The sequence below is a fragment of the Ovis canadensis genome, chromosome 3 (assembly GCF_042477335.2).
Source record: "Ovis canadensis isolate MfBH-ARS-UI-01 breed Bighorn chromosome 3, ARS-UI_OviCan_v2, whole genome shotgun sequence".
Classification (NCBI taxonomy): Eukaryota; Metazoa; Chordata; class Mammalia; order Artiodactyla; family Bovidae; genus Ovis; species Ovis canadensis.
In genome coordinates this window covers 148,001,545-148,015,613 of record NC_091247.1, presented here as the reverse complement: position 1 = coordinate 148,015,613, position 14,069 = coordinate 148,001,545, and the positions used below count along the sequence as shown (strand labels likewise).

The window sequence follows — 14,069 nt, the reverse complement described above, 5'->3', positions numbered from 1 at the left end:
CATGTAATCAAAGTATTGGAGTTTCAGCTTTAGCATCAGTCCTTCCCATGAATATTCAAGGTTGATTTCCTTTAGGATTGACTGGTTGGATCTCCTTGCTGTCCAAGGGACTCTCACGAGTCTTCTCCAACAGCACAATTTGAAAGGATTAGTTCTTTGGCACTGCCTTCTTTACACACATTACATTAAATTATAATATATATGACCATATTTATATATATACACAAGGAAGAAAGCTATAAAGACAATATATGTTAAATGTGTTATATTGTTCTTATAGTTCTCTTTCTCGTGTTTTTGTGCTACCTTGAGTTACCTACATAATATAAAATTTTATCACTTAATGATATATCAAGCCACAATGCATTAGTAATGCAAATCTCACTGTTATTCAACTTCCAAAGAAACATAAAAGTTGTGTCTTTTTAGGAAGTTGCAAGGTTTAAAAGCCAACACTGAAGTGAAAGTGTTTGTCGCTCATCATCATCCGACTTTTGTGACCTCGTAGCCTGCCAAGTGGACTGTAGCCTGCCAAGTTCCTCTGTCCATGGAATTCTCCAGGCAAAATACTGGAGTGGGTAACCATTCCCTTCTCCAGAGGATCTTCCCAACCCAGGGAATAAACCTGGGTCTCCCACCTTGTAGGCAGATTCTTTACCATCTGAGCCACTAGGGAAAAGTCAACACTAGTGGGCACCAAATCACCCCCAAATTAATCCTGTTTTCTAGTGCAGTGATACAGGAGTCTGCCATCAGAGTATGATGAAAATATTCTCAGGTAAGAAAACTGAAGTGCAAAGAAGTTGGGGAGAGAGTATTCATTACTACAAGTATTCTAAGTTTAGAGCCAAATCTATGAATTGGCAGTAAAAATTCTAAGATGGCCATAAACCATCTAGGGGCTTCCCAGGTGGCTCAGGGGGTAAAGAACCTGCTTGCAATGCAGGAGACACCAGAGATATGGGTTCGATACCTGGGTTGGGAAGATCCCCCTAGAGGAGGGCATGGCAACCCACTCCAGAATTCTTGCCTGAAGAATCCCATGGACAGAGGAGCCTAGCGGGCTACAGTCCATAGGTGGCGAAGAGTTATACATGACCAAAGTGACTGAGAACAGCACAGCATAAACCATCTAGAGTTAAACATGCACTGCAGCCTGGGTATTTTGCGGCTTTGTCAATGACTTGCAGGATAAACACAGACCCACTGCCATTCTTTGACTTTACAATGGAAATGAGGCAGGATTCCTTCCTCGTGTGCTGCAGGTACCAAGATAATTCTAAGAAAATATTATTTCAAGATGAGCTACAACATACCACTAAGAGGAAAGTTTTAATTACAGACGTAAGTTAGCATCCAAGGGAAATACACATTGACATGACAATTGACTTTTAGGTGGGAAGATAGTTGGAATGTTAGTGCATAATGAAAAAATTAATGAACAAGCTTGATACGGTATAAAAAAAAATCTCGAGTCAGACTGGGAACCAACCCTTTTGATAGTCACTGTGCAGGACTGGGCAAGCTACTTGACTGTTCTCTGAGCCTCAGTTTATTCCCTTATAAAATGAGAAAAATTTTCCTTGCCACATGTATTTGCATGTGGTTTATTGTCGATCAAGTGCTTGATACACTTTATGATACATGTTTATGATAAATGTTGCTTGTTTTGTCTGAATATAGTATGAAATGTTGCAAGTTTATGATAAATGTTGGTTTGTTTTGTCTGACTATAGTATGAAAATACAATCTTCTTAACAGGATTTTTTTTTCTGTTAAATAGAATTCTTAATAAGGGGGGGATGTAGTGAAACACAGTGATACTGATTTAATTTCATCTAATCTTTTCTCTACCAGTTGTCTGTTAGGTTATAATATGGGAGGAGTCTTGTGACATCACTGACCCTCATTGTCTATATCTGCAGAAGGAAGAGCCTAGTTTCTTTATTTATTAATGCCATTTGGTATTCTTTGAGAATAAATGCATTGCATATAGTTGGTATTTAATATGTGTTGAATTAATTGAATTGTATGGTACAATTCAATTAACAGATACAAATTCTATGTGCAAGTAGCATGAGTTAGTAGGAACTTCTTATATAGACTTCACATTCAGTCTAAAAGTGCTGAGTGGATTCTATAAACCAAGCCGACAATAGTCACCTCGGGCTTTTCTGAATGGAACGTGTCAATATAAAGACAGGCAACTGCTAAGATGCATACAAGGCTTCTTTACCCCAGCTTGGAGACTTGTTTTTCAAAAGGACCCTGAGGGTGGTAGAATCACTCTCCTAGGTTTCCAACAAGTAAAACAATGTATTTTCGGTTTTTCTTGGCCAATGATCTCTGAACTAAGAATAGGTTCAGAAAAGTTTTAGATTCACTGAGGTATAATTCCCCAGCAACAAAATGTATTTTGTTCTTTTCATTCCTCCAACCTGCCTCTATATATCTTGTTTTTCTAGTCTTTACTCTCTTACTTGAGGGTTGATAATTTTTCTCTAGTGCTCAGAGGATGAACTCTCTTGACCTAAAACTCACTGAAGAAAGGCCTGGGATTTCTGGTAGTTCAAATCCATTGCTCTAAAGGTTTTACTTTCTGTTCATGTTATCACCAGACAGTGATAACTGGGGGTCAGAGGCAGACACTCTGTGATTGTCTTCTCTGAGAAAGATGAAGACAGAAGGAAATCATGTTAGTAGAGCAGCAAGGATCCAGCCTACTGTTTCTAAAACTCCGTTGCACTCTGGATACAGTGAACTTAGCCTAGCGTTGTTTTGTTTTGTTTCAGAAAAGCAGCCCTCTTGACTTCACAAAGAGTGATGGTCAGAATATTTAACTACTGATACAGTGAAGGTATTGATCAACCAGAGTAGACAGCAGCTGTAAACAATCAGTGCATCCATGCTGGTGCACACATTAGCCATTGCAGGAGCTGTTGAAAATATAAAAAGGAAATTTCAGGTCTCAGAGTCCCCTACTCAGTCAACATTGACTTTATTTTATACTGACAATAATTTATTTGAAATTAAAAGACTTGTAGTCTCTCTCCAGCCTCTCTCCTGCCTCTTTACTCTGTTCCTACTAAGAGCAAACCTCTTCATAAGAGATCTACAGTTATTGTCTCTACTTCTCACTTGCCATTTTCTCTTGAACCAGGCAGTCAGGCTTTTGTCTCCAATTTTAGCTTCCTCCAGAGCTTGGGGATCTTATCCAGAGCAACAGTCCTGACACTGCTGAATCCTATGGTTAACTTTCAGTCTTCTCACTCAGACTTTCAGCTGCATTCAGTGAAGTTGACCACTTCTTTCTTCTTGAAACACTTTTTTCACCTGGCTTCTAAGCTGAACTTTCTTTTGTTCTTCTTATAATATATGTCATTCTTATTCTGTTTTCCTTACTGGCTTCTCCTCTTCCAAATTCTAAATGTCAGTGTGCCTCAGTGTTCAGTCCCTGGTTATCTTCTCTTGGCTTTCTATGCTCCTTTTCCAGATGATTTTATCCAGCTCTGTGGCTTTATATCATTGTGACTCCTACACCTACATCTCCAGTATTTTTTTTTTTTTTTTTTTGGCCATGCCACATGGCATATGGGATCTTAGTTCACTAACCAGGGATAGGACTCAGGGCTCTGCAGTGGAAGCTTGGAGTCTTAACCCCTGGACTGCCAGGGAAGTACCTACATCTCCAGTCTTGGTTCCTCCCCTAAGTTTGCCAACTGCCTACACAATACGTCTACTCAATGTTTAATAGCATATTCTAAATAGATCTCTAGATTTCTTATCTACCTCCCTATCTTCTACAAGTTGATTGGTTCCCCAAATTGTACCTTCTCAGTAAATGATACTGTCATTTACCAGTTGCTGGAACAAATGGTAAATTCAGAAGCTCAGTTGGTGCTACTTCAAAATACTTCTTGATCTGAACACCTGATCAGCATTGTTGAGCCACCATCATCTCACACCTAAATTACGACAGTCATCTTGTGTGTTGTCCTTAGTTGCTCAGTTATGTCCAACTTTGCAACCCCATGGGTTGACGTCTGCCGAGCTCCTCTGTCCGTGGGGATTCTCCAAGCAAGAATACTGGAATGGGTAGCCTTTCCCTTCTCCAGGGGATCTTCCCAACCCAGGGACTGAACCCCGGTCTCCCGCGTTGCAACTGGCCTTTATTCCTCCTGCAGCCAACCTACCACTCTGCACATCATTCACCCTCCTATATGCCCCTTATGTTCCTGCTGCTTCTTGAACATTTCTGGTTCATTTCCTCCTCAGAGCCATTGCATTAGCTCTTCCTTCTAGCTGATGTCCTCCTCCAGAGGTGTGCAGAGCTTGTTCTTTCATATGAGTCAGTAGTCCATACAAAGGTCACTCTCTAAGAAGCTTTCTTTTGACTAACTAAACTAGTACCCGCCCCTAACTCACTGTGCTCCATCCCCTTACCCTGCTTTATTTTCTTTAGAGCATTTATCTCTATTTGACATCATACTGTATTTCTATTTGCTGATTGACTGGTCTCTCTTCTATTAGAATATATGCTCCATGAGACATTGTTGACAAATAAATTATGAAAAAGGAACCTATTGCAAGAAACACTAGAACCCTTTACCTCAACCACACATCTGATCAACCTTATATCCTGTCTATGGTTTGTGAATATTTTTATATTGAATTACATTTATCCACTGATCTCCACTATTATTATTTTTTCACAGAGAAAAATGACTTCAATATTAAATTAAAATTTTACCAAGGACAATATCTACTGTTTTGACAGTATGCAATGAATTTTCCTATATAGCTTATAGAAGAAACTAGTCATTCAGACAATTGTATGTGACCATTCCTGGCAGCATGCATAGAGCCAGAACAGATAACTGGAGCAGTGACATTTTATACCAAATGTGCAAATACAATAAAGCACAAAATAAGCAAGGGCTGTTACTATTGAACTGCAGCCAGTGTCTGAAAAATAACATGAAAATGTGATGTTCAAAAACTCTTCCACCAGACTTCACATTTTCCTCTTTAGGAAAAGAGTTATTAGGTGGTCTCAATTTTTAAAATATCAACTTATTATATAGCTAATATTCATTCATCTTAAGTGCAAAATAAGTCAAGTTGTTGTTTGATGATGGATGGAAGATTTTATCCAAAAGGATCTATCATTGAGTTATAACACCATGTTTCTTTAGTCTTTGTATTAGCTTTCATTTTCAGCAACTTGTCCTAGTCAATGGTTTGCCTGCACCCTACCCCCTCACCCCCACATACACATAGGAGTCCGTAAAATGTCAAGCACTCTTTCAGTGCGTATTGGTGAACTGTACTGCCCTGGTGAGGGATATTGATTTCCCATTATTCCTAGAGGCCACATGATGCATTTCTGTTAACTGTAAACACTTAAAGAATGACTTTTATTTTGTCCTTTACTGCATATGTCTGCCCAGGCAGGACATCTGTAAATGAGGCCTCGTGCTTTTCATCAGACATTCTTCCACCTTTGTGCTTAAAGGAATGATGCCTTCAAGCTGTCTAGATATAATAAAACTTACCTTAAAAAACCCACTGCTGTGGTACCAGAAACTCATAGTAGTCTCTTAAAAGTAACAAACTACACTCACTTCTCAAATCTACTTTGGGCTTGACTTATTTGCTTTCTCTAAGGGCACTAAACTTACTCAAGTCTCATTGAGGTACACGGGCTTCAAAATTAGCCAGGGAAATTCCTATTGGCCTTTGCAAGTGAAAAGGATTACTGATGAAGCAAATACGTTAAACCACACTACAAAATATGCCTTCAGGATGAATTAGATTGTTTGAACAACAATTCTGAGAGTTCATCCATATCTTAGAATGTGTAAAAATCTTGAGTCAACTTCTTTCAACATTTTATGTAAGGATTTACAGTTTGACTTGGATTTGTCTTAGTGTTGGATTAGATCTGCTATCTCTTCTACTCATTGAAGAAAGCGTACTTCAATCAGAAAGACAAGATTTTTCTCCAAAGCTTTTAAATCTTTTAAATACCATAAGTGACTCCTGAAAGAGAACTCCAAAAGAGTATGGAATTCATTTGCCCAGAGCGGGAAAAAGCAATAATGAGTATTAGGAGAAAATGAGAGTATAACTTATAAGAATAATTGTCAAAAGATACCTATAAGAATTAACCTGCTGATCGTTCTTTTTTGTACATCCTTCATGTTTATTGCATCTCTGATATTCGTTGTTGCCTTGATCACCTTCCTAGTGTCACCCACTGTGGGAAATGATCTAAAATTTTTTAATCACATGTTGTTTTACATTCTCTTTTCTTGTTCTCTAACTTGGTTGAGCGTGTCTCATGAGCTCCTTTACACTTATATGGGAATTAAAAGGGTATGTTGGATCATCACAAGGAGCATTTTTACTAATTCCCCAAATATTAACTGCCTCATCTAACGGTATTTAAATTTGACTGCTTTCTTCCTCCCATTATATACTGTTTCCTTTCCTCTGTGATCTTTGGCAAATGACTTAATCTTTGGGCTAAAGGAATGATCTTTCAAGCTGTCTAGATGTAATAAAACTTATCTTAAAAAACCCACTGCTATCATGCCAGAGCCTGATGGTAGAATTTCTTAAAAGTAATTACTGTCTGTGTAATTGCAATACACCTTGTTATAGGGGATAAAACATTTTTTTCATTATAATGATTCTCAGTTTGATGTGTAATATTATTTACAAAACCACATATTTATTGCTCTGTTTGACTAAATTCCATTTACATGAAACCCAAAAGTAATTGTATATCTTTAACTTTCAAAGAGCACCATTCATCAATTCATCAAGTATATGAGTTCTTAGTATATACTACAGGAATGGAGAAATGTAACAGTGAACAAAACAGGAGAAAATTCCTTATGTTGCTTGGTGCTAACTTTCCAATCGGAGAGGCAGGTAATAAACAAATAAGCAACATCTACTGTACATCAAGGTTTCCAAGGATTTATTCAGCTAAGTGATACCATGGCAGTTTTGCCAATTAGGAGAAGTGTACTGTTGCTGAAAGAAATCAGGCACTTGAGATTCTTAATAAGAAGCAAAAATATCTTCCAAAGCATGAGTACAATTCTTTAGACCACCACTGTTCACTGTCATCTAAAATCTTGTTGCTAGGACACAGTAAGCATGGAAAAACCAAGGATACTTTACAAGCTGGGGACATTTTGGGTAGAATAATGTTCTGATATTCGTGGACTTCTATTCAGTTCTGAAATAGGAAGAATGGAGATTAACAAAGGGAAAGAAGCAAATCTGTAAAGTTGAACTTTGAAATCATTTAAATCCTTATAATCTAAGTGCCTATAAAGAGGAGATATTTAACCAGTATTTAGGAATCTGTTGTCAATTCTATTCTAAATTGTTATCTATACTTTTGCAAACTATTATCTAAATCGTGTCTTAAATTTCTCAAAAACCAAGTGGCCAGTCTTTAGCTCCTAAAATATGATTTTTGTTCTGAAACCATGGTTTCATTTTTGCAGGGTAAAGTATTCACTGTTATTACATTTTTATCCCCTAATACTTCTCTAAATAGAAATGGGGGCCCCTTCATTTGATTTGGGAAATTGAATGCTAGTTGGGGAATTCAAAACCATGTTGGTTTCAAGCTTGAGTTCCTCTGCACAGTACCGAGCGCTTTTCCTGAACCCCAAGGCATGTATCTCAATGAGAAAATGTGAGGAAATGATGAATCCAGGATATCTTGAGACTGTATATTCAACACCATCCTGCAAGTCTATCCGGATGTGATCCATGAATAATAGAGCCACACTTGGATGGAATCATATTTGGACACATCAGTCCCAAATTACTCGTCCAAATGCAATTTGGACATCAGTGTTCAAATGTGATTTTTATAGCTATAAGCAAAAGTAAACCCTTGTATGTAAGAAATCTGAGTAGATATATACCATGACATTTCTCATTTATTTTTCTATGGGAAATATACCCAACTGAATAAAAATTAGCTGTTTCTCATATATGAAGCAAGATACAAAGTCGGAAGTCTGTTCATTACCGTAAGCTGATCATAACTAGCGTAGGGTAAGTGACACAATGTACTTAAATCATTCTCACATCACTGAGCCACAAATGGGACAGACGGCTGAAGGCGTTGTTGGATTTGAGAGGAGACCATAGTAAGGAAGCTTTGAATTACTGAATACTGATAGCATTCCTTAAAGAACAGAGTAAATGAACATATTATAATGTAAAATCACAGGACCCACCTGTCTCTACCCCAGTCTAGGTAGCTGAATACATCTTGCTTCGTCAACGTTTTCATCTGATGTTTAAAATATAATTTTTAAATGTATGCAGAAGGGAAGAACACCATGGCTCTCATAACATGTACATACAATCTGTGCATGAAACTGCTATACATCCATAGTTTCGATGCCAAGAGAATCTCAGTACCTGCTAGTAATCTCCTATTGGTCAAAGCTCCCTACTCAACAGTCTAATTGCAAATCAACAACCTCTGGGACAGTTGATTAATGGAGAAAAAGTTACAGTTGATCTTGGTCAAATTAGGCTTGGATAAAATACGAGAAACTTCTGGGGTTGGGGTGGGGAAATCATTTAAAGCCACTCATGGAACTGACTTTTGGTGAGAGATGAACATGCAATGACTGTTATCAGTGGTTCTCAGTAAGAACAGGTATAGTGTACATGCCCACTCAATTGCTCAGTCGTGTCTGACTCTTTGTGACCCCATGGCCTGTAGCCCACCAGGCTCCTCTGTCCATGAGATGATCCAGGCAAGAATACTGGAGCAAATTGTCATTTTCTCCTCCAGGGGATCTTCCCAACCCAGGGATAGAACCCATGTCTCCTGTGTCTCCTGCATTAGCAGATGGATTCTTTACCACTCTACCACCTGGGAAGCCCCCAGAATAGGTATAGCAGGTATAGATAATTCTAGTAATGAGTCAAAAGCAGGTAAGGGTCATCAGTTTTCATAGTCAGAGGCAGCATGGCCCAGCAGAAAATATGTATTCTTTCACCTGTGCTCTGCCATATGACAGCTACCTCATTTTGTCACAATTTAACCTCTCTGAGGCAAATTTTTCTTTTCTGTAAAATGAGTTAATAATAGCAAGATTTGGGGGGTTATTTTGTATGTAATTATAAGTGTGTAGCTTAGGATGCTAGAACATTGCCAGTGCTTGAAAATGTATGATCCAAGTATCCTTGGGTTTCTTTGGCCTTTAGTTTCACATGTTGCTAGGTTACCAGCTCCTGCTGCATGGTAGCAATGCCTCCCCCATCACAGTGAAAGTCCACCAGTTATCCTGGAGGTCACTACAGTGTGAGATACACATTGCACAAGAAATTAGTCTGCTCCTGTTCTTCTGTCCACCACTGAGGTCACTCACATGTCCCTTTGAGAGAAATGACCTTCCCTATGGTCCTGCTCCTGGTGCCCTCTGGGAGGACTCTGCTCTGACCAAAGTCCCATCAGAGACTTCAGGAGGCCAGCACTATGCAGTGGATGAGGGCAGGAGAAGATGACCTTCGTCCTTTTCCACTTGGACCCTGAAGCAGCTTTGTGTGATTCTCCTGAAAACAGATCTGTCTGCTTCCTCTGCTTCACTCTCGGGAACACTCTGACCTTGGAATGATGCTGGGAAATCAGCCATGCTCGTTGACTATTTCTCTGTCTCTTCCCTCTGTTTCCAGCAATGTGCTAGTTGCTGTTCAGGCATTATCTCACCTTCCCAAGAAGCCTGTGGGATTTGGAGATGAAGGTGGGGATTGAGAATATCATTCTTCTTCCTCTTTTATCTCCTATATTTAAAAAAAAAAACATACTTAAGGTATCACTACCCTCTGATACCTCCATTAAGATGAGCCCAAAATGTATTGAAAGTGGTAGCAATGCTTATTATTACCATTCCATTCTAAGTCAAGGTCAAAATTTACACTGATTCAACAATGCATCTGCAGAAATATACAGAGTAGGAATTGAACTAGGGGCTTCCCTGGTGAATCAGATATTTAAGAATCTGCCTGCAATAAAGGAGACCCAGGTTTGATCCCTGTATTTGGAAGATGCTCTGGAGAAGGGAATGGCAACCAACTCCAGAATTCTTGCCTGGAGAATCCCATGGAGAGAGGAGCCTGGCGGGCTACAGTCCATGGGGTTGCAAAGAGTCAGGACACGACTGAGGAACTAAACTACAAAAATAAGAGTAGCAGGGAAAGGGTGGAGGCAGGGAGTTAAAAGACTAAGGAAAACAGCTTTTAAAACCCATATCTGGTCATTTTGTTTATTTATTGTTTGGCTGTGCTGGCCTTCCTTGCTGCACGGGCTTTTCTCTAGCTGTGGCAACCAGGGGCTGCTCTGTAATTGTGGTGTGTGGGCTTCTCACTGCAGTGACTTCTCTTGTGGAGCAGGACTGTGGGTATACAGGCTTCAGAAGTTGTGGCTCCTGGGCTCAATAGCTATGGTGCACAGGCATGGTTGCTCTGAGGCATGTGGGATCTTCCCAGACCAGGGAGCGAACCCATGTCTCCTGTAGTGGCAAGCAGATTCTTTACCACTGAGCTACCAGGGATGCCCCTGGACATTATAAAGGAGAAATCTGAGAGACTTTATGTATCATCTCTTTTATTAGTTCTTTCTTTGTTTTTAATTTCTCAGATGGTGTAAGATACTCCTCTCACATTTTCCCCCAAACTCTCTGCCTTCATCTCTTTAAAAAAAGAAAGAAAGAAAAGAATGCCACCATCTAGATGAAGAGGAAGACTTTCTCCCATCCTCTAGTCTACATTTCCTGAATTCCTCTTTCTATCTCCAAGTACACTTGGGATATAATTAAGGAACTATTTGGGGGGTGGTGAGGATTTGATCCCAGTATACAAGAAATCTCTAGAGATTACTTTCAAACTAAAATCAATTTCATACCCAGTAGAAAGCTTTCATTTCATGAAATGAAAAGCTAAACAATAACAGTCCAAGAACATCTTTTCAAAAGAAAGTACACTAAGTACACTTGCCCAGTTACTACCAAGAAGTATTCACTCCCTTTTTTTTTTTAATTGAAGTGTAGTTGATTTACAGTGTTGTGCCAGTTTAAGGTATACAGCAAAGTGATTCAGTGATTCTTTTCAGATTTTTTCCATTAACAAGGAATTAAATATAATTCCCTGTGCTATACATACAATAAGTCCTTATTGTGTGACTATTTTATATAGATAGTAGTGTGTATCTGTTAATCCTAAATTCTTCCTTAAACCAAGAAGTAAGAAAGGGAATTGCTCTATTGATAATGTTTTATGTTTCTTATCCTGGACTAGTGAAAGATTCTCTGGTTATCATTGCCAAGCATAATTTTTTATGGCAAATGTCAGTTATATTTTAGCAAAGGACTAAATTCAATTTTAATTCTTTGCAAGTGTCTTCTGAGTAACATAGAGCAAGATGATATCAATGGAAAAAAAAGTGCACTTTAATAAAATACAATAGTTCACAAGTATTATTCCAATCCATTTTACACTAATATTTTAGATCAAAATATTCCAAATTAATCCAGCATCAGTGCTTTAGGTTTTCTGAATTTCCAAAATTACATGTCTATTTGCTGGTGATGAAAAACCAGGAAAAGCAAGACCAACAAGATACTGGCATACGCACCAGTAGTAAGGGATGATATTGCATCATTTTATTTTTATACTTATATATTCATTTTTTATAACTGGCTTAAAGTTATCCATAGATCAAAAATTAATAAACATTGAAAACTTTCCTGATTACCACCACTCACATATTCTTCTTTCCTTTAAGGTTTGTTCTCCCTTAATCAGAATTTTCTGCAAAGAGGGAAATGGAATGAAACGTTCATGCACACTATTATCAGCACACCTCAGTTAGCTTCATATAGAGAAATCTCAGAAAAATTTAACTTTTTATGTCAAAATAATGGATTAAAATTTTAAAGTAATATTTTCTTTATTATTTTTTCATCTCCAAGTTCTTTAGAAAATATTCACTAAATATAGAACTGTTTGTTAATTTAGGGATAATTTTACTACTGGAAATAAAAACATGGATTCAGCTTAAGGTTTCTTCATTATTTAGTGTATTTCTTCTTCACATGCTAGTTATGAACTTTAATTTGGTGCTTCTATCCAAAAACCAAGAGCAGATGAGTCACCTAAAAATATCCTCATTTGCATCTTTTTTCCTTCCTTGTGAGAAGGAGGGTCATCCCACATGATTTTGCCTTGACAACAAGGAAATAACTAATGACAGTTTTGGAATTAATTCACTGTGCATCTCTCAGGCTAGCATGTCAGGCCTTCCATCATTTGGTTCAAACTGATGCTAAATTGCAAGAGAACAGGACAGAAGATTTTGGCATTTTTCCATTCCATATAGTTGCTAGCATAGATGATTAATAAAACTCCCTTGATGTGAATTGAGGAACTTGGTTAAATGAATTAGATCCTCTTTGTCTTCTTACAGAAAATACGCTGGTATAAATTTCTTATTTTTAAAAAATAGTGGAACAAAAAATAACTAAATTACCCCATATTTATAAAATATGGATCACTTCCTTCCTATAAAAATTTAAGATCAGACCTCCATAATGAAAGAAAGAAACATATATTAATGCACATCAATTCTGCATTGGTTTCTTATTATCACATTAAAGGGAAAATCTGAGAATATAAGTTATGACTTAATTTTAATTTTGATTGCATACTGCTACCTAATGTACAGAAAACAACCATCACAGAACAAAACAGATACAACCAACAGCTGGCTGCATTTAAATGATTTTAAAATAAGTGCTTATAAAAAGTCAATTTTTGGTGTTTTGCTGCTTAGGAACGAAACAAATCACAGATATGTTGTCATGTTGGTTTTCTCTGACAGGACTGGGAATTTCCGCATTTCATGGGAGACGTTGATGTAAATCTTCCCGGTTTGCATACTCCTCACATGCAGTTCAAGATTCCTTTCTTCCAGAAGATCTTCAAGGAGGAATATCATATTCACATAACAGGTAAAATTTCGAACATGATTTGATTGTCTTCTGGTTAAAATCATGCTGGCTGCTTTAAAAATGAAAATGGTAACAGTTTAGAAGCATCTGGCAATATAGTTTAGTTTTACTCACTTAGCAGTGCAAGGTGGTTCCAGATCACTGAGGGCCTCTGGACCATCATTCTGGACTTAAGTTGCTGGTGCTTCAACAATTTCAGCTTCAGCATCCAGTGGGCCAATGGGAATAAAGAGAATGGGGGAAATGACTGAGAGTGTTTGTCTGTTTCTTAGCCACCTGGCCTGGAAATAGAACGTGTCACCTCCACTCATATTCCATGAGGAGTACCCGGTGAGATAGCCCCACACAGAGTCAAGGAGAACAGAGAGACGTGATCTGCCACCGAGCACCCATGTGGTATCAGGTCTTGTATTCTAGCCTAGGAATATCACTAGCTGTCTCTGCCACACTCCTTAGGCCACTCTGCCTGGGTTTTGTTCATTAGGTAGGCTTCTTTTTCACAACATACAGCTCAGTATATTTTTTCAACATGAATACTTTTTGTGCTTTCTACTTCATTTGCTGCTGAGATCAAAACAATGGTATCCTACAGCTCCAGTCAGACCACATTCCTTTAGGGAGTTCAGGCCACTTCTCATTTGATTGAGTGAAACTTACTGCTGTGGCAAGGCTCCATGTTTGCTTCAAGTCATTCTCTTGTGGATCCTTAGATTATTCCACTTACAAATGTGTCCTGCTCTTGAAATGGCTTGAATATGATTTATTATAATATTCTTTCATGACATCTCAGTCATTCTCATCTAAACAAGTTATGTTCTTGGAGTTATGTTTTATAATTTTTTTTTCTTTTAGCAAGAATCAGTAAGCTACATAATCAAATAAAGAATGGCATTAGTTCTCAAGCTGTTCAAATGCAGGTAGTGAACGTGTGTGTTTTAAGGACAATGGCCTAGGATCCTACACCTGCTATAATAAAAACTGCCAAAGAAATCTGTGCTTACACGACCGTCT

General features: G+C 38.1%; 1 protein-coding gene across 7 annotated transcripts in view; it reads left to right on the top strand.

Moving 5' to 3' along the window:
* The window catches only part of TMEM117 (transmembrane protein 117), a 647,436-nt gene that overhangs the window by 618,717 nt on the left and 14,650 nt on the right, over positions 1 to 14,069 (top strand). For all 7 annotated transcript variants that reach the window (XM_069584531.1, XM_069584534.1, XM_069584532.1 and 4 more), the window contains one exon: positions 12,929 to 13,058. In XM_069584531.1, the coding sequence (XP_069440632.1) occupies positions 12,929 to 13,058 (130 nt within the window). The remainder of the gene's footprint in view (positions 1 to 12,928; positions 13,059 to 14,069) is intronic.